Source organism: Fringilla coelebs, assembly GCF_963513975.1.
Source record: "Fringilla coelebs genome assembly, chromosome: 7".
Lineage (NCBI taxonomy): Eukaryota > Metazoa > Chordata > Aves > Passeriformes > Fringillidae > Fringilla > Fringilla coelebs.
The window spans coordinates 26,198,198-26,220,030 of NC_140035.1; the positions used below are offsets into that span (position 1 = coordinate 26,198,198).

The 21,833-nt window shown below is 40.7% G+C and overlaps 1 protein-coding gene across 1 annotated transcript in view; it reads left to right on the forward strand.

The window, feature by feature from the left end:
* The window catches only part of CCNYL1 (cyclin Y like 1), a 36,843-nt gene extending 15,026 nt beyond the window's left edge, over positions 1-21,817 (forward strand). The window contains exons 4-10 of the mRNA XM_084208960.1: positions 1,231-1,331; positions 6,225-6,260; positions 6,984-7,035; positions 10,404-10,523; positions 12,537-12,703; positions 17,126-17,288; positions 20,076-21,817. Of these exons, the coding sequence (XP_084065086.1) occupies positions 1,231-1,331; positions 6,225-6,260; positions 6,984-7,035; positions 10,404-10,523; positions 12,537-12,703; positions 17,126-17,288; positions 20,076-20,192 (756 nt within the window). The 3' untranslated portion in view covers positions 20,193-21,817. The remainder of the gene's footprint in view (positions 1-1,230; positions 1,332-6,224; positions 6,261-6,983; positions 7,036-10,403; positions 10,524-12,536; positions 12,704-17,125; positions 17,289-20,075) is intronic.
* Positions 21,818-21,833: the final 16 nt, after the last annotated feature.

Below are 21,833 nucleotides of genomic sequence, written 5' to 3' on the forward strand. Positions count from 1 at the left end.
GTATCCAGTGTGAAAAGAGAACAATGAACAAATATCATCAGTATGATAAACAAGTGATTCTCTGTGCTCTGAGCTTCTTCCACAAATATTAGTTGGTTTGGATACTTCACTTACCAAAAAAACAGCCAAAACAAAAAAACAAAAAAGCAATGTCATTAATAGGTGGATAAAAAAATCATTGACTAGTGAAAGTAAGAATGGAAGTTAGTAACAAAGCTTAAAAATATCAAGTGTCTACTGATAAAGTACTGATAAGATAATTGTCTCTTATTTTGCATGATTATGCAAGTAGTGGGGGTGATTCTTTTCCTTTTTTCTCTCTCTCTTTTTGTTATAATTCCAGCTTTGCTCTGCCAGTACCAAGGTGAAGTGTGATTGGAGTGTTTTTGCTGGCAAACTTCAGCTGGAATGGGAGATATTCCCAGGCAGCTGTTGAGTTTTGAAGGGTGTCAGCATTTTCATATTTAAGACTTTCAAGTTTTAGACAAGGAATTAAAAAAAAATCTGGTGAAAACTAGTGAATCTTGAATTGTTTTATTAAAATTCTTCACTCAATTATGATGTCTTATCTCTAGTGCAAGGCATTCTCTGAAAATGCTCAGGGAAGCCTGGGTAGGGTTATATTGGAAGATTTCTTACAGTACAGAATGGACAGGATTAGAATGGATGGTGGAGCATATTGCTAGCTCTAAATAATAATAATAATAGTAAAAGTAAGGGTAATAGCAGTACTCTGCTTCCAGACTCCAGATGCTAAACAAGATGTGTGTGAAGGGAGCCATGTCAGGAAAAGGTTTCTTTTTTTTTTTTGAAACTGTAACATGACAAACCCCAAATGTTAAACTGGATAACCAGAAACTGGAAAGGTATAGGGTGTAAAAGAAGGGAGAAGGTGATTATGGAGTCACAGGGAAATCTACTAGAGTATGTCACAGAGAGGGAAGACTGGGACACAAACTGAGAAGAATGGAATGGGAAAGAACTGGAAATCAGGACTTGCTGCTTTAGCTCAGCTCTTTCTGGTGTAAATTATCTAAATTCACGTTGTGTATTATAAGGGATGGTTTATAAATTTATCATACACAAAGGAGCTAGATGGCTGCAGGGTAGCTTACATTGCAGCAGCAACCACTTGAGGTGTAAAGCCAGTGTTCAGTGTTCTAAACAAAAGCTAACAGAATCCCTCTTCTTGAATGTATTTCAGTTCTTTTTTTCTTTTTTTCTCCCAAGGTTTCTCCTGGGCAGCTTACGAAAAAATACAGCTCATGCTCAACAATATTTATAGATGACAGCACCGTCAGTCAGCCTAACCTTAGAAGCACAATAAAGTGGTAAGGACCCTTGTCATCAACGAGGGCTTGTAAGAGTGGCATTGCAAGGGTTATTTGGGATTCTCTGGGGTCTTGTCACTTCCAAAGCCAGCTGCACCCTTGAAATGAGAGAAGCACAGCACTGCTTCTGCAGGTTGGTCATGGAAGAGCTCTGGGTAATTGACTGCTGGAGGGAGCTCTTGTTTCAGTCACAGAGCTCACGGACTGTCCTGTTTCAAAGCTGTTCTCATTGTGCACTTGAGGCAGTGCAGAAGTGTGTCGGAACTGTGGTGTGGGGGTCACAGGTGTGGGTTTCTCTGGGTCTGGATTGAAGGCACTTGAGATGGCAGTTCATGTTCGGACTCAAGTGTTTATTATTTCTTATCAGTAAAACAGTCTCATCACTGTGAGTTTGGCAGCTTTTCATCAGAAGGCACAAAATGGCCAACAATCTCTTGTTACAAGGTCTTTTAAGACTAAACTATCCAATTAAGAACTGACACCTAGATTATTTTCCCTTTTAACCCAATAACTGATCCCACAGAGCCCACAGTGCAGACTTTTCTGCCCAATTACAAAATGCCACCCAAACCCATGGAGAAGGAGGAAGAAGAAGCATGAAGAAGAAACCCGGGACGACACCCTGTGTCCTCCATCTTGCTTCCATCCACAACATACTAAAAATCTCCATACCTAAATTTCTCACCAAGTGATACACCTACACTACTTTCTATAAGCTATTTCACACTTTTGTGGATTCTAGTCTATATTGAAGTCTAGGAAATTTTCTCCATGAATGAGGGTCAAAGTCAGTGCTCCCCTGTGGGTCAGGGCACCCCAGAGCAGACAGAGAAATATTCCTGGTGCCCTGGGTTTCCACATGTCCCTCTTCTCTTTGAACCAAAAACACTCCTTTGACAGCCTCATCCATCATCCATCAGATACACTAAAGTAGACATTGTACAAATGTAAAAAGGACTGTGACACCAATCAGTACATACACACCTTTCTTCAAAAATTGTCTCCATGCTGGTGCAAGATGAAATCACCTGAACACACTGTCCAGCCATGACCCATTCTCTTCCCCAAGTTTGGCCACTCCATCTGTTGTATGCTTTCATGAATAGATTTGGAATGATCAGACAAATTCATGCAACACATTCTTTCACATTCCTCACATCCATGTCCATGCACTAACAAAAGATAATCAGTTGCCACTCTGTTTTGCAGAGTCGCCTGTCTCACACCTTGAACATCCGCTAATAAATTGCTCAGTGCCAGAGAGGGAGCACAAGAGTGCTTACTCAACAACCCCCCCTTTGATCCAATTGCTTCAAGGCCACTCCTGCAGCTGCCTGTGGCAGAAGCAGAGCTGTTACAAATTTCTGGCCTTTTTTTCATGTATTAACATTGTCATCACAATTGGGGTTGTATCAACTGACAGATCTTTTGTCCCTCTCTGTCTTTGTTCTCTTACCATTGTCATGTTGGATGTCAGTAAAGAAAATCTCCCAGTGCTGCATGGACCACCTTTGACACTGGATGGGATGGTGGGCCAAATTCTGTCCCCTCAAATGAAAAAGAGTCCTTGTGGTGACTGCAGTGGAACCTTGTTGGATGGTGTGGTCATCCATGCTGTGAAATTGCACCAAGATGTTGCATTTCTATATATTATGTGATTTGGAGTCATATCTGTTATTTTGTCCTTATTTGGTTTTGACCCAGGGAGACTGAATACTATGCAGAAGTCCATCTTCACTGAGCCAAGAATTTCTAGTTCTTGAGGTTCATAAAGAGCCTCTGGGAGAAATTTGGTCCACACTCCCCTTCTTGTTTGAACCATAAACACTGCATTGACAACTTTGTCAACCATCTGTCAGACACACATTTGACCACAACCCATATTTTGCTTAAGCTGTCATCTAACAAAAATCCTACAACATCACTGATTCCCACACCCATGAAGAAACCCGAAGTCCACAATCTTCTGTGGGCAAAGCACAAGGGTTGGAATCTCTGTGCAGTCCACATCTGTGTGTCTTCTTCCCTGCTTGTGGAGTGGTCAGCATTTTCTTGCACTTGATAGTTTCACATTCTTCTCTGAAATCCACCTGGTCTTTGTACCTGTTAAAACACAAACAAATCCACATCCCTGCAGGGACTGGAGGATTTTCTCAAAATCCTGGAGGTGAAGAATGAGTCCTGATGTGAAAATAAAACATTGATCAGTTCTGTTTTGCAAAATTGCATAGAGATAAGATATCAACATAAGTTGCTATTACTAACATTCTTTGGTCATGAACAGGAGACAACATCAAGAGCAAAACCATGCATGTAGTAAAGAAGAAACTAGCAGCAATTAGGAATCAATCAGATAATACACATAATCAATAACACATGTGAAATCATACAGTTACCAAGCACTACAACACTGAACTGTCATCCCAGAGTCTGTGACAGCTGATAAACCTTAAAACAACAGAAAATGGGAGACATTATGTCCAGAGTCGTGTTTCTCCAAACTCCCTCTGAAAATAGGCTCAGCTGTCATATATAGTCAAATTGCCAAGCCAAAAGGGCTTGAATACTTTGATGCAGAAAACATCTGAGTTGATTATTAATCACTCCATCCAAGTAGAGCTAGAGCTTGGCCAGAGCCTGAACTCTAATTGGTGGGTATCACTTAGCACATTTTAAAACAAGACTCTTAAAAATAACAGTTATGTATAAGAAACCTTGGGGTTAAAAACCAGTCAAACCATCAAGTAATTGAATCCCTCCAAAGTTTCTGTCAGGATAGAGATTTTTCAAACACAGCAAATCTCTTCTTCAGAGATGTGAATTTGATTACAGTTGGGACTGGGAGCCTGGATCTGGACACTGAGAGTGGAGGAAGTGCAGCTGAATGAAAGACTGATTGCCTAGTACGAAACTGAATCTCAAATAAAAGAAGTTAATGTTACATCTGAGCTCTCTGCTGGAGTACTTCTGTAATAATAACTGAAGAAAACCATGAAACTGGCAATCTGGATAAAAAAACCAAACATGAGTAGTTAAGAAACAAACAGGCAGGATCCTGAAGAGACACGTGTCTTGTAGGTGATCACACAAAGAGATAGTAAAACACATAAAAGCTGACTGCAAATATTACAACAATACCTTAATAATAATTCTTATCACAAAAATCTGAGTATAATCAACTTATCAACAGGAAGTGTTTGAAGGGGTTAAGACAACTTTTTTAAAGCATTCATATAACATTAACCACAATCACTATTTATCAGTATTACTTAGAAAAACCAAAAATAACAAAGGTTACAAACTTAATACCAACAATCCCTAGAACTCTGAACCATTGGGGAATCAGCTGATGACCCCACATTTCCCAAATGCTCTGTCTTCAGAGATATTTTGGGTAATTGAATCATTACTAATACTTTTATCTTCACATGGTGGTTTCCCTCCCTGGGAAGCATTTTTCACAATAGAAGATTTCCATCTATATCATATTTGAAATAACATCGATTTGCATAGTGTTCCCTTCTTTCTACATCTTGGGCAAAGGCCTGGCACTTTCACACTTTCCACTGGTTCTGGACACTTCTTTTTCACGTGTCCATATCTTCTGCATCTGAGGCATGGTCCTCAGGCAAATGCTGCTGCCCTCACTGCTGTGCAGCCGGCCTGTTGGAGAGCTGGACGCAGCGCCTCGAGCGCTTCGAGAATTCTTCGCGCTGCTCTTGAAGGATTTTTCTGGCCGGTTCCGTCCAAACGCCCTGGGTTTCCACGTGTGGGTTAGAAAGTGTGCATTGAGATGGCGAGGTGAGGTCACACTGAAAGCCAAATCAAGAAATTCTTGACCTGGGAAAACTTGAACTGGATTTTGTGTGGAGTTGTAGGAAAAGTTGTAGGGCTGTGTTTGGTACTTTCCAGTGATATTAGTCTGCCCTCTAGCTGTGGAAAATCAGCATGTTGCTGACTTAGGGTTTAGCTCTGGCCTTTCTGCCTTTTCTTCACGTACTTGTTCTTTTAGGTAGGTGATAATTATGCTCTGCAATGTAAATGGCTGCTGGAGCTATACCGGAAAGTCAATTATTTGCACTTAGATGATACCAGCTGAGAATTGAGAAGAGAGTTTTATCAAGTAGATTGAGGCCCAGAAGGCTTTACAGATTTAATAGTGTAGTAGAGTTTGGAAGTGTCTAAGTTGATTTGTTACTTTAAAATTAGGTTTCAGACAAAGGTGTGCAGCATGTCACGTCTCCTTTTCTAGAGAAAAACAAAACAAAAGCCTAAAAAATTATGCTTGTACTATTCTGAAGTGACAGTGTACAGTGATTTTGTGCAGCTGACAGCAGATCACAACAGTTCATGATAGGCTCCTGTGATGGCAGTGTTCCTGTTACCACCACAAGTAAAGAATCCGAAATTTTCCGAGTGAAACCTATTGCCTCACTTAGCAGAGACTGAAATCTGTTCTTGTCCACTTCTTGGATTCTGCTGGTATAATACTATCTTTATTATTCTCTTTTTTAGACAGTTTCTAAGTTAGACAACTAGACAGGGTTAAAACATCTGCAGAATCTCTGCAATGGTATATGTAACACCAAGGAGAACTTACATTTTGGTTGGGAATAGTCTACATTTGCACTAAATATCACTTAATCAGGAAATTAAGGTATATGTTGAAAATGTCACTTAACACTTATTTTGTTACACAAGTATCTATACAGTGAATGTCAAAGTAGTTTGGCAAACAGTTAAACATCAGAAATGAGATGTGTAGTGCATGGGATGGAAGAGGAGGTCACTGCAAAACAGATTTGTAATATTCCACTGAATGACAGCTTTTGCAGTGGAATAGTGTGCATGGAAAATGCTTTGTTAAATCATTTTTTCTTTTCTTTTTTTCAGTGTAACATTAGCAATATTCTACCATATAAAGAACAGGTGAGTGAACGAACTACCTTTGCTGAAATAGAATTACTTTCTTTTGAAAGCAGGGATATAAAATCATAGAATCACTAAGACTAGGGAAAAACTCTTAAGATCATAGAGTCAAATATGGTCTTGGTCACTTCAGTGACAGGAGGTGAAAACTCTGGCATTGTATGCTGCATCTGTTTTCTCTTTGTACCCCCTCTTGAGCAGCTGTGGAAGGGTCAGTAATGCACCCATCCAATGGCACATAAAACTCCAAAACAGGGAGGGAGGAAAACACACTTAACTCATCACAAATCAGCCTTTGGGCTTTGTTCAGCTTTTCCTGAGTACAGAGGTATGGATTAGTTTTGATGGGTGAAGGAACACTCTGTCCATGTGCAAATCACTCTTGCCATTACAGCTGGTTCCAGCATATGCTTCTGAATTACAGTTGACCTTTTGAAGTAATGCTATTAATGAGTTCCACCTAGTTCACACTTTGGGGAGAACTTTAGTAAGCATAATACAAGAGCATGAAGAGCTATTAATTGTTTAGCATCTTAAATATTTAATTGTAAGGACTCATCATTAAATGCTTTGTAAAAATACAAGGTAGCTCCATACCATATTCTAGGAAAAGCTGAACAATAAAATATGTCCCTTGATTCTTTTTAATGAACAAGGAATTTTAGTAGAGCATAGTATTGCCAATTAAGTCTTATTGCTAAACCAGAGACTTTTGTTTTGTAGAGATTCTGACAGATCATTGGATATTTTTGATGAAAAATCTCACCCTCTCACAGTAAGTATTTTTTTTGTCCTCTGAGTGTATATCAGTAACATCTTGATTTATATGGTGTAAGTCTTAAAAATGTATTAGCACCAGGCCACAATCAAATTGATCTTAAATTGTGTCTTTATACATAATACAAAGTGCAAACAATGACTTTTGAGATCAGTTAGATCATGAATAGATCCCAGTCTAAATGTTACAAACTATGTTTGATTTTTATGCTTTGACTATAAACAGAAACAATCATGTGCCCGATTCTTTTGTATTCCATGTCTGAAGTTTCTTGTCTGTCTCTTTTCTCCCCCTCTTTAATAACTGCTTTATTAGAAGTGCTTTCTGTTTCTTTAGGAAGACATGGTTAGTAGGTATGTGCCTAACATTTCAAATGACTGCAGGAGAATATAATACATGAAGCATCTCACTAAGCAGGCAACAGTGAATTTGGCCTTTAAAAAACTGGAAAAGCAACATTTTACAGCAACTGTGCTTGCAGTAACAGCAAGGAGCATTCAGGATGTGATTTTCATGTGACTGGTCCTGGTACCCCTTTTTAGACACTCTTAAAGATGCAAAACCTCATAGTACAGGGAAGCTCAAGAGTAGAGTGTGTGCTTTTCACATCCAGTTTGAGCACCTCTGGCTTAATGCCTGTCCTACAGAACCACTTTCTTTGTTTTTCATGTGAAATCAATTTAGCAAAGATCCAGCAGCTTTAAAAATTGAATTTGCTCTGGGACTTACCTGAGTGAATGCAGGATAACCTATTTTGTGGATCTCAATTGTTAATAAACAGATTTTAATAAACAAGTTAGTATTTTAAGTTTGTTAAATTTTCGTCCTTAAATAGGACTGACTGTGATAGGAATTGTACAGTGCAATAGAAATAAATACAACTCTTTATTCAATTCAAAAAAACAAAGAACTTCAGGACAAGAGCTATATACAAGATTTCTTGTATGGATTGTAACACTTCAGAGAAAAAAATGTGGACCAAAACTGTTTAATGTCATGGTTGAGACAGTCACAATACAAAGCAACACTCCATTTTCAGAAGGCTTCAAATCCTTTTTTATTCTAACATACATGCTTTTTATACAGTCTTAAAAGGCTCCTAAGTTTACACTTTACTCATTGGTCAGAAGAGACAAACAGAGTGATTATTGGAATAGAGAGCTGCAGGTTTCTCTTACTTATCCTTCTCTCTTTCTTGGTGTCTATGTCAACGACCTTGGTAGGAAATTCTTTCAGGGATAAACATGGATCCTCTTACCAAATTTCTCTCTAGCTCAGAGAAGTCGCTGTAGAACCTCTTCCACAATTTTAAATGCCTGAATCTGTTGTTTTGCATTCCAAATTATTTTTGTAAGATGAACTCCATCAAACAATTTCTTTATTTAACAACCTGACATCCTTTGATCCTTTCATATAGCCTCCCTCCTATTAAATGAGAAGAAAATCATTGTGCTCTCTGGGGAACACTTAGAGGTCTCTTCTAAGTTACTGCAGCATACAGACAGAAATAGAGTTAGGGCTGATTGTCACACTTCTGAGGGGAAGACACACATGGCTTGTTAGTTTCTATAGCAATGGTGTTTTGCCTGGGTACCTACTGTTCCTTCAGAAAGGTTAATTAGCAGGAAGGAATCTCTGAACACCTTGTCTTCTAAAGATGCAGTCACAAGGAGTCCAAACCTGGCTCTGTTGACCCTAATGGGACCCAGGTACCAGTATCATGGATTTAGTCACAAGCACCAGTCTTGGTGCTTCCTTTCTCACTTCCAGTGTCTTGGTTTAAGACAATTTAAAAGGAGAACACTCTGGAATAAGTTGCCTCCATGTATAGATAGCTTCAACCAATCCCCTTCCACCAATAAGGAATGAACACAAGTAGATGTAAGTGAAAAAATAACAGTTTACTAACAAAAAAACAGACAAAAACTAGCAGTAAATGACTGCTAAATACCAAACTGCTGACTCTCACGTCCTGGGGGACCAAGGAGAGACCCAAAATGCCAGAAATACCCTTCCCAAGATGAGAAAGCCACTAACAGCAGTCTCTCTGAGACCAGGAAAAAAACATCAGAAAGAGAACCCAAAATGGGCAAATCCTGTGCTCAAGGCAAGGCCAAGCAGCTGGCAAAGCCAAGACCACACAGCAGCTGGGCCCAGCTGCCTTCCAGAGCCAAGTTTAAAAGCGCCTGGGATAGCACCACCCATCCCCAGCTTCCCACAGCAGGGTCCTAAAGACACAGTGACAGTTTTTGGGCACAAATGGATGAGGAATACAATACCATTTTGGTTATCTCAGGACATCCAGTCAGCATAATGTACTTGAGATGTGATTTGTACCACCTGTAGCACAGAAGTGAGCAGTGTTCCTGCTCACGCTGTTCCTAATGTTGCATTGCCCCCCTGCAGAGGTAACCTCTGTTGGTTAGTGGTGTTTAGAATGCTGTGTGGGCAGTGCTAAGTTAACTTACCTCTGCACTTTACTTGACAATGCTCCCCAGCTAATTTAAACTACCAAACCACAGGAAAACGCTGCTTTGCTTACCTTACAACTGCTAGCTTGGTGTCAAGCAGCCATGCCGTTCTCAGCTGCTGTCCTGGCCATACTGGAGGTCTAACTTGGACTGTAGACAGAATTCTATTCAGTATCAGTCTTGTAGAACCAGTGTACTGAGTTGGAGCTCTTGAAGTTTCATCCCTCCAGAAAAAGTGCTAAACATCAGAACATATCTCAAACACTTACTTTAGGATTGCTTTTACAGACTGTTTATTTCTGAGCTTTTCTTCTCCCCTGTGTTTAGAAACAGTTTAGCACTGTGTCAGAGTTAAATCTAGTTGTTCATTAGCTTTGTTGTCTTTCTGGAGTCTCTCAAGAATGAGTCCTATGAAGGCAGTGTAAATTACCTTCTAGTTCTGCCTGTGACAGAATTGTTGCCATGTTTTCTTCAGTGCTTCCTCAGCTGGAAGAGGAATCTCATGAAGTCTGTTAATTTTGCCTTTTGAAGAACCGTTGTTTCCCTGGTGTGTATATACCTGTGATTTTCTTGCAGGGAGAAGCTTTTTTTTTTTAACATCTCTTTCAGTCTGAAGAATGTTCCATGGACAATGGTTAGCACATAGCACTGAGGATGGTAGTTCATGCTCTTTCCTGTTGGCCCTGCAGATCAAGCAAGTGTTCACAAGAGAGATACCAGCTAAAGCTCCCGTGTTTTGTTTGGAATGTTTGCAATATTGCAAGGCTGCTTCTCTCAGGGTATAAATCTGTGACAGGAAAGGGCTGTGTACACCTCGGTGAGAAGAAACAACCTGTGCTTTAGAGTCATTGTTAAGTAGGCAGCTTTTCAGTAATTCCAAGAACTTTCTTGCAGCGGGAGGAGGTCCCAGATGACTACTACAAGCACGACCCTGACCACAAGCACATCTACCGCTTTGTTCGGACGCTCTTCAGCGCGGCGCAGCTGACAGCAGAATGTGCAATAGTCACACTGGTAAGGGCGCTGCTGCAGCTCCTGCCTCTGCAGGGCTTTCTCCTCTCCTCCTTCTGAGATCCAGGCTGAGCTGGCATTGAAATAGTTCAGAGTATCTCATGAAACCCTATTAATGACAGCACAGTACAAGTGAGTTCATTATAGATTTCTAAGTAGTCACAGAAGTGATTAAATAAAAGGGCAATTCCCTTTTCTCAGTATAAATATGTAATGCTTAATTACTTCCTCAATAAAACCCTTCTTGTCATAATACATAACTCACTGAAGAAGCTTGAGAAGAGCAGAGCACTGGGATGCTGTAAACAGTGGGGTGTGATTAGATCATACACAAAGACATTTTTTATTTCAGCTATGTGCATGGGAAGGTGTTCATTTTGAGTTCATATTAACCACAACTGTCTCAAGGGACCAAGAGTCAATCCTATAGGAACTCTAGGAGAGGATCTTTCTCATTATTAGGTCCTTCAGTCATTGCCATCTTTTTACCAAACTTTTTTTTTATTAAGCCAAAGAAACTATAACTTTTTTCCCCAGGTGACATGGAGGTACTTAGAATTTAAGAACAATATTAAGATAAAAATCTCATTACAGTTCACTGTTTGATTTCGGAAAGCATGATGGATTTAAAAATTCATGAATGACAATGATTTTTTTTACAAACTATTACATATATATATATATTTGTGTGTGTGCATATATGTATATGAAAGGAAATCTAAGTACCACAACATGTATAATTGCTACTTTAGACTGTCTCTCAAACCACACTTTGTTGCACACTAAACTTCAGTCTTCATTGTGGCTTCTTTCTGAAAAACAGTGTGAAAGGAGAACAGAACTGTCACCAAAAGGCAGTATAGCAATTAAGCAAACTTCGCTTGAAAGACTCTCTTTAATAAAGAAATAAGTAATTTAAAAAGCTGAATATTTACAAGCTGTTGAAACTCTGAAAGTAGTTGGAGGTCTTTGCTTTTTCAAAGGCAGGCAAGCAATTTTGACAGAACAAGATGACAGGTAACCCTGGGCAAGCTATGTGAAGTGTTTACAAAAAATGGAGTTAGTTTTTAAAGTGAATTTTACCACTAGATGGCCCTGTTATTAAAGGAACTTTAGGCTCATTGAAGGCTACAAGCCGCGGATGGGAAGAAAGCATGGAGAGAACTCAGTGACAAAGATCAATCCTTGCCTTAGACCTTAATAGATGGAGCTTCCCTTACCCACTAATTTAACTGAAGCTACGTTAGAAATTTGGATTTAGATGAGGGAATATAAAATGAAAAACAATTTATATTCAAATTTGAAAGTGTATATTTCTTAGTACATGGGTCATTATAGGAGAGTGAATAGTAGAGAACTTTCAAGGAAGAGAAAGATTCAAGATCCATGAGATCTCATGGGAGGAAAAGACCAAGGCACATCTTTGGACTTGGGCATGTCTCACTGCCTAAGCAGTTGGTGATGGAAATGAGGGCATTGAAGTCTGTTCTGCCCGGTAAGACAGAAATAGCACTAAAGGCCTTTCACTGTGGAAAGACGGTGATTAACACATCTTTGTCCCATCACCAGAGATCAAATGCAGGGTTTAGCACTTCCTGTTAAGCTACAAGTGCTGAACCTTGACCAGGATGAAAGGCTAATGTGCTGTGCAGTGATCTGCTAGCCAGGTAGGCCCTAATGAGGACCTGCCAGTGATGTGTGACTGGGTGACAGAGCTGTAGCAGTGTCTCCCCAAAGCAGCAGCGCTCATTGCTCAGAAATCTCACCTCACTAGCTGTTGTGTACCCTGGTGGTCCAGCTCTTGGGGGAAAATAAAAAATGGAACCTGTAGCTCCTGAAAATTTGGATTCCTAAGTGTAAGTAGTACTGACTGATACTTACATTGACACACTTAACAGTAATAAATGGTCCTATTGGACTGGCATGTTTGCTGCTCAACTCTGCTCCAGGTCTTAATTACACACATATAATTGTGGGGTTTTGTTGTTTGGTTATTTTCCCTTCTTCTTTCTATAGGTTTATTTGGAAAGGCTTTTAACCTATGCAGAGATTGATATATGCCCTAGTAACTGGAAGAGGATAGTCCTAGGAGCTATTCTGCTGGCTTCTAAAGTCTGGGATGATCAAGCTGTGTGGAATGTGGATTATTGCCAAATACTGAAGGACATTACTGTTGAGGACATGTAAGTTGCAAGGTTTGGGTAGTCTACAGTGGTGGGGTTTTGGGGGTTTTTTTTTTGTATGTGATTTTTTTGTTGTTTGTTTATGGTTTTTTTTAATAGCACATGATTATGCTGAAAAAACCTCTCTCTGTTGCTATTATATATATATAATATATATATTATTTATATATATATATGGCCTCATTCTCTTTTTTACCTCAAGAAACTTTGGATAATTACCCTACTTTGAGACAAATCTCTATTAATAATTTTAATGACTTGCGTGAGTGACTTCAAAGTTAGTTTTCTTTACCTTCTTAATCTCAGTGATGAGCCATGGAACTAAACTGCCCAATTTATAGTCTTATCAAAAGGTTTTTAAGAAGGAAAAAAAAAAGTGAACTAAAATTGTCCCCTGGCTTTTCTGTTTTAGAATTTGAAGAATTGCAAGGTAAACTGTAACTTGGGCCTGTCATGTGTGCTTGTGTATCCAGTCAAGGCCCAAACATCTCAGGGTCTGAGCTCTAGTGCTGCTGCTGGCCAGCAGGTGTTGTGTGGGTAGCTGTGGTTGCCTGTGTTACACACAGCTACTGCTACAGCTTATTCTCTCTGGGTAGGTTCTTAGGTGTCCTTACAGTGCTGAAAACAAAGTCCTCAATCTTATTACTGCTTGTTTTTGTAAGGCTGTTCCTTAGATGTATTTTTGTCTTAGACATCTGTTTCAGTTTTTCAGAAATTTTGAATCTGCTGTCTTTTCTTGCTGCACTCAGCTTTAAGCCAGATTCTGCAGTGTGGGAAGGCATTCATCCTCAGACTCCAGGCTCATACTTTGGGCTGGAGGTGTGTTTATGTGAACTGTAGTTGGCCCATTAGGTTTTCTGTTAAATTCCTTCTCACAAAGTTCTATCTCAGAGCTTTGACACGTCAATATTTTTGTTTTAATTCTGTTTGCTAGCTTGTTCTCCTACTTCTCTTATTATCACAGGTACAAATTATACAAGTCCAACTTAAAAACACCAGGCTTTCTGGCCTTGCTTTCATGAGATGCTTTGTGTGTTTGAGTTTAATCACAGTGCTCTGCCCTGAGCACGTGTGCAGGCCTGTGCAGTGACAGCCAGTTCTAGCACAGGAGCAGACCGAGCTGGCAGAGCTCTGCACACTGGGAGGCTGCCTGTGTCATGGGGCAGTGTTCTTGCCCCAAGCTCTCTTCCCTGGATTCAGCCCAAACTAGTGTTTCAAATACAGTAGGTAATTATTCATTTGGGACTCTTTAGGAGGAGGAATATCTCCTTCTCTTCCTTTTAGGTGGGGGGCTGTATTTCTAAAAATGAGGGAGTTTTCTGCACCAAAACAATTTTTATTATTCAAATTACTTCACATCTCAAACAGCAACCACTGTTACTTGTTTTATAGATACCCCTTGCCTGGGAATTCTTTGTCTCAAAATGCAGGACACTGCCAGCCCTGCTTTCAGGAGAGCATAATTAGTGATTTTATACAATGTACATCTCCACTTAGCCTGGCCCCGAGTACTCATCTGTCTGAGGAACATACTTTAAAAAGCATTGCTGCAAATAACTCTGAGATGGCTGAAGTGGGGTCAGCAAAGCCTGAAGTGCTGGAGTGTACATCTTGCTCTTTTTGATGTCTCTTCTTCTAGCCCTGTTTGGGACAAATCAAATTGATAGCACAGAAAATACCTTTAACAAGCAGGATGTTTATGCTCTATTGCCAATGCTGGGTCTCTTGAAATTGTCAGTACTTGCATTTTCAAAGCAGTGATGGTGGTAAGGAAAATAGATGGAATTTAGGCTTTTTTCCCCCTCCAATTTGAGGATGGGATTTTTGTAATTCCCATCTCATTTGAGATTATTAGACCTTTGAATTTAGGTATGGGCAGACACTGTACTACCCCCTTCCTGACAGTGGCACAGAGTGGTCATCCCAGGCTCTGCAACTGGGCAGACTTCAGCACTCCTTGGCTGGATAACATCGCCATTATAGGGACCTTGGAAAATTGCTTCTAATACTTGGCAAAGTTGTTTTAAGTTTACAAGCCTACTTTCAGTTCATGGCTGGTACATAGTTATTGTGAGTTTTAGTAGTTGCAGTATTTTTAAACCAGTCATTTAATAATGAGTATTCCAAGTACAAGTGTTAGTGAGAAAATAATTGGCAAAGGATTTCAGCCACAGATGCATTCTAATGTTGGGGATGGCTGGTGATGCTGCCAAAAAATCCACCCAAAATCCCAGCAGCTCTGCAGCTAAAGACAGCTTGGCAGGAGTCTACCAGGTGTTGCTCCCTGGGTGGGCCATCCCTGAGCAGGAACAGCCCATCTACAGGAGCTGGTGGCAAGTTCTGTTTGTGAGCTCCTGAACTCTCCTCTTGGCTGTCTCTATCTAGAATGGTCTCACTAACCTGACAGATCCTCTTGTTGAACCACTGCAAGCCAGGCACAGGGCTGCACCACTCTGGAACTGGCAGAAGGTTTTATGTCTGATTTAGTTCACCAGTTTGCAAATCTGTGTGTATGTGTGTGCTTACAAGCCAGGCACCCCCTGTGAAGGCAGCATGGGTGCATCTCCTCCCCACCAAACTCTCCCCACTGCTCAGAGTTGTGCTGGCAGTGCCCCCAACAGCTTTGGGCTTTTTTAGGAGCTGGGGGCTCCCAGATTCTGAAGGGATACAAGATCCAGGCCTGGCAACTGCCACATGTGGTCATTTGCCTTTGCCTCATCCCGCTCAACATAGCTGAAGTGTTTATCTTAATTTTTATATCACAAGCCCTTTTCTATTTGCCCGAGGCAAAGGTGGAGTTTTTTAATGAAAGACATTTTTCTTTTGGGTTTTGGGAGATAGTTTTTTGTTTTGTTTTACTTATTTCTAATGGGAAAAAAATCAAAGGAAATTCAGTTGACATTTGGAAGTCATCCTTTGTCAGAACTTGCTAGCTTTGATGAGACCGAATCCATAATTGCTGAAAAATTAACAGTACAGCTGCTAATCTTGCCATGATTGTTTGTAAAGGGGACACATGCTGTTCATTCTTTAGGCTACATATATTTGTAAATAAGGCGCAGAAAAAACATGGGCATTATCCTTTCCCAGGTTTTAAACCACTGTTAATAGACTTGTTAATCCAAGGAAGAATTGTATTTTTACAGAATTAAAATGTATTAGCCTAGTGAGTACAAAAGGGGCAGTGAAGAGCATTTACTCACAGCGTAAATCAAGCTCTGATCAGCTGATCATCAAAACATTATCTGATTTACATTTCTATAGCCTTATGACCATATGAACAGGAAATTAATTTTGGCACTAGGTTCAATGATACTCGAGTCTGCTATGCTAGAAGGAAACACAAAGCTGCTATTCATACTGGGACCCACCACCCAAGACAGGACAACACAGATGATTCCTTGATTTATTTGCCCCCGCACTGATAGGTAAAGCATCCATTTTAAAAGCTCCCAAAAAAGCAGTAACAACCTTGGCACTGACTTGGTGCAGCTCATCCTCTGGTGTATTCACAGTTGGCCTGCACAGCTGCTAAATTCTGTTGGAACAGATTTGCTACCTGTAGGGGCTGTTGTTGAGTTGTCGTTGAAGTGAATTGCTGGGTTTGAGTACCACCAGTTTCTTTTTAGGTTAATTTGTAAAACATTGTTTCTCCTCTGTAGAACATCTCTGCTTTAGCTGACCACATTACAGTAGCTGAAGCCATTTTTTTCATGTCACGGCACTTTCCACACTTTCCTCCAAGTATTTTGCCCAGTGAAAACAGACAAGAGTAAAAACTGGACAGTGCCCTTTGACATAGTACTTTGTTATCCTGCCTAATGCTATTGAGGAGAAAATTCCTTCTCCCACCTAATGCTGCTTATTTATTTATTTATTGGAGATGAATCCATGTTGCTTCAAGAGGCTTTTTTCTGTGAGATAATAGCAGCAGCTCTTCATAGATCCATTTGTTGCCGTGGTGATCTGCCTACTCCTTTTGTTAGTCCGCCTCTGCTTCAATAAACCCCCTTCCTGTTATCAGCCTGGTGAAAATGTCTGCAAGTTCTTCAGAGCTAATAAACAGCATACATCATTCCTTTCATCTGATCACTATAGCGTGGGGCCGTATGAGAGTGAGAATGGCACATGAATTGTACAGCTGCACTAATGGAACTCGGAAGAATGAATCTCCCCACTCAGGCGGGCGGGTGCACGACAGGGCACTGCCTTCCGAGCCGAGCCGGAGGTGCCAGGACTCAAAAGCTGCACCTTGTTTGGAGCACCAGGGAATGACCTGTCTCTCGAAACTAATAATGCAGAGCTCTCCGTGACCTGTTTCAAAGTTGCTGGGTTTAAAACAAGCTTGAGGTCTCTTCAGTGTTTTCAGCTAGCTAAAACAATCTTTTTTTTCCTTTGTCTCCTGTCCCTTACGCCTCCTAGGAACGAGATGGAAAGACACTTCTTGGAGCTACTGCAGTTTAATATCAATGTTCCTGCCAGTGTTTACGCCAAATACTACTTTGATCTTCGCTCCCTAGCAGATGACAATAACCTGAGCTTTCTGCTGGAGCCTCTCAGTAAAGAGAGAGCACAGAAGCTGGAGGTAAATGGTCTGAGAGTGGCTGAGCAGGGGACTCCTGCGTCTTGTACGAGTAGTAAGAGCATCTGTTGCTAATCATGTTAAGTGGCAGTTAGAAAAACTAAAAAGCTTTTAGATTAGTGTATTACAGGGTAATTTAACCCTTTTTATAAATACAGTTAGCACTTCTAAAACCATGCATAGGCTAAGCTAGAATTCTGAGGAAAGGAAGGGTTTTGGAAGAGATTACAAAAGCCTAGCAGATAGCAAAATAAAATGGATGTTATTTTGGGAATCACAGTTCAGCTCGGCTACTTAAGATTGAAAGGATTAGTGTCATATGTAATGGATTGTCTGTCCTTCCCTGGTCACAGTCTGTATTCCAAGCACCTAGAGACAGTCACACTCAGACCCTTCTAAATACTACCAGCTGAAGGTTTCCCACTGCATCCCACTGCACAGCTGCTTTTAGATTTAGAGGGAGCACTCTTACTGCTCTCATGGTTTAATAAACAATTTGTCCAGGGGCAGCTGCAGAAATAAGTTGTGGCTTCCCACCTTTACAAAGAAACGCTGCTTTAAGATAAACTTTTGGAATAGCCCCTTGTTGGGAACCCTTCAGAATGCCCAGAGGAGTGCAGATTACTGTCCCTTTCTGCTCCATGGAAAGGCTGCCCTTGTGGAGAGGCCCCACAGCCTTCCTGGCACAAAGGCTGATTTTAAAAAGCTTTAACTTCTGCAGAGTCAGTCTTCCTAGTTGCTGGAGATATGTAAGACTTTTTGAAAATACACAAATTACCTGGGTTCCCAGGGAAATTTCTTGTTGGATCAATGCAACTTTTCATCTGTCCAGGTTTAATTGATGAACTCTGCATATTGTTTTGTTGACCTTTCAACAAAAGCATTACCACAGGCCCTGTACACACTGATACCACAGTCCCTTTCAGAGAGGGGTGTGCTGCAGATTCTTGGCTTATATTGCTCCATTGTCCACCCCCAATAATTCTGCCAAGGGCTAGGGATTTTATTTTGTCCCATAAGTGCCTGAACTTCAGGAGTAAGTGGGATCCCTCCTGGTCCTTTGGAATGAGAAGTATGATATGCCTATGAATTCCTCTATTTAAAGTTAAGCAAGGCAGCTCTTCTGCTTTGTCTCACCCTTGTTACTTGCACTTTAAGCTAACACTGTCACTAATTGTAAATGTGGTTGTAGGGCAGTTCATAGTCCACAGGAAATTGTTTACTGAACTGCTCAGTGCCAGGGCATAAGTGGATGATTTACAGATTGTGAGCCTGTTTTGTTTCTTCTTTCCTAGTATTTGGGGGCTTGGTATTTAAAACCAGAGTAATTTTCAGACCACTATGTAATTTGCTATCATGCACTTACTAATGCATGAAAAAATAATTGGACATTTTGGGGTTTAATTCTAAAATGTGATAAATATTTAGACTGTTTGCTAAAATTTTTAATTCTACTTTTCGTTTAGAAGCATATAAGCAGCTGATAGGAGCCTGTATAAAGCAGTGAATTAGTGAATTCCAGAAACTGAAAACTGATTTACACCATATGGGCAACTGGGGCTAAATATGTCAACACAGGTTGCTGTGTGATTGATGTGCTAGCATTAAAGCAGGATGGAGAGTCTGTCTGGTCTTGCACCAGGAGCTCATGCCGCCAGTGTCTCAAAGAATGCCACTCTTGAGCCAAATGCATGCCTCCAGAAGGTCAGCAGAAATAAATGTAAATAATTATTTTAAAATACACTTAGAACTTTATTCATGCTCAGAGTGCTTTTCACCTTTTGAACTTGCAGAACACTGGGCTGTGCTGAATGGGTGCTGCCTTAAAGGGAAGCTGTAGGCTTGTAGCTGATCACAGGACTCTGAAAGTTCATCTGGTGATAGGTGGTAAATTATTAATGGAAGTAAATGTTCAGGGCTGAAATTCAGTTTGACTTTTTTATTACAGGTATCCTTATTAATTTACATTGATAACGCCTGAAGGCTCCAATCAGAAAAAGGCCTTGCAGGGGAGGAGACACTGTATTTTTCTGACAATTGTGTTATTAGGATTTAAATAATTAGGCTTGTTACTAGAATAGCTAGATAAGCAGGGCAAAGGCAAGCCAATAAGTGGATGAAAAAGCAGTTCAACACTAGATTGTCTACATGTGCTAATATTTAATTGCTGTAATAAAATACCATGGCTGCCCTCCCATCTCAGATCATGGGGTGATCCTGGTAAGAGAGAATATGTTGGGAGTGAGGGCGTAGAGAAGGTAAAGGCAAAACAGACATCCTAGTAGAAATTCATTTCCTTGGCTTGCTTGCCCTGAGTGGCCAAGGGTACGATGCCCAAGGGAGCACAGAAACCTTTTCTGTCAGAGAAATGCCTGTGTGCATTTTTGCACTGTTGAAATAAAATTTTTGTGCTGCTGTGTGCACCAGACCCAGCTACTGGGGTGATTTTCAACATAACTTCCACAAACTTAAGTCTGAAATGAATCCAAGTTTTTCATTAGATAGTGAGACTAGTAAAATAAAGAAGATACTTGCATGTGGAAACCCCTCACCTTCTTTAGGTCTACCTTTCTGATGGCTCGTGTTTACCTGGGGACAGATCCCATTACTCTCTTCCCTCCAGGGTAGTCCTTATCTATTGGCGTTCTAGATGAAAGCCAGAAGTGTCACTGCTGCAGAGCACCTGTGCTGTTGGAATTGCACGTGTAAAACCTCCCTTGGAACGTTCAGACTTTGCTAATGCGGACTTTGCATTTTGTGTCTGTCTGTCTGTCTGTCTGTGGTGTCCAGGCAATCTCCCGGCTGTGTGAAGACAAATACAAAGACTTGTCCAAAGCTGCTATGAGACGATCTTTCAGTGCTGATAACTTAGTTGGTATCCGCCGTTCTAATGCCATCCTCTCCTGAGGAGAGAGCGAGGTGCAGCACCAGGAGCAGCATCCCCAGGAGCCGCAGGAATCACCACTCCATGCACGCCAGCCAGCCGGGATGGTGTCTGCCAGCAAGGGGAAGAGAGAGAGTCAGCCAGCCAAGGGAGCCCAGGCTTGAGGAACAGACTTGGTGCAAAAGACAAGACCTTTGTCAAATCAACTCTCTCCTCCTTCTAATGTATCCAGAGGTGCAAAAACAAACTTATCTCCTTCTCGCCCCCCACAGATGTTTGCTTACTATGTAGGCCTATAGCTGTGAACTCTTGAGGTTTTTAATAATAAGTAGTTTTAAATTTTAGAATTTAAACACTAACCACATGACTATAGTTACAATGTTCTTCCCTCCTCTCCCCTGTCATCCAGAGTCTTCGCTGCATTTGTATTTCAGGTCAATGCAGTGTTAACGAAAACAACACATGGGACTCTTAAAGTATAAAGCCACTCTGGAGCTGGAAACAGTAGCATAGACACGTGTTGATGGCTTTTCCCTGGTTTGGCTACTAAAAGCTGCTATTATTGGTGATGTGTTCATACCAAGAAGCTGCCCAGCAGGAAGGAATTCCATCTCTGCACCCACAACTTCACTCCAGTAAAGATTGTCAAAAGACTTTGAATGTTTTGACTGGGGGCAGAGATGTGGTTTTATGTATTGTTAAATTGTATAGGGTCCATGCTGCATTTCTTGTGAATTATGGTGCTTCTCTCATTTTCTAATACTTATATTGCTCTGGAAGAGATGTAATCTGTGTATTTTTCTGAGGCATTGAATGAAAAAGTTGGTCTGGAAACATCATCACCATCCCAAACAGTGTAGCAATCCAGTGGTGAATGGCGTGTGTGCAGCACTGCTTCTCTGAGTTCTACTGCAGATCTCTTGTGCTATATACAGTGAGTTCCTAAAGCTGATATTGTGCATCCATCTGGCTCTCCTTGGGTTTCAGTTTCCTGGGAGGAAGTTACATTCATAATGAGACAATAATGAGTTTGAGAATCCTGGACTACCTATCAAGGTAGATGGAAAAATATTGTGTTCAACTGAGAATTATCAAAAAGCTTTCTATAAACTTTTTTTTTTTTCCCCAAAGTGAATTTTATCTTGTGCAACTGCTCTAGAGGCTTGGGGTTTGCTCTTTCTGAGACTTTAGAACAGAGCTTACTTTCAAGCTCTGAAACTGAACTTTAAACAGGATAAGTATTATTGTAGACTCTTCCTGTTACAAGTCTTTGTAGTATCTTCCCTTCTTGGATCCAGATAGGTTCTAGGCAGTGTCCTAGGAGCAGATCTCCCTCCGAATGACACGGGTTTTGTGCACTTCCTCTTACGGCCAAGGCCCAGAAACTTACACTGAACAACAAGTCCATCTGCCTTTGGGAGTGGGGCTGTGTGAGTGCCATCATCAGTGTGGCTGCACTCAGCTGTTCAAGTGTTCAAGTGATGCATACAGCCTTTTGCAGTATGCAAATGTGCCAGCCCCTGGCTCCCAAACCCACGGGACTTGGCACTTCAGGTATTGATCACAGTTCAATACTGAAAATAACACTACATCTTCAGGTGGTTTTCCTTTCTCATGTTTGTATTAAAAGAAAAGCTAATAAACTCTATTTTAATTAAAGTTGA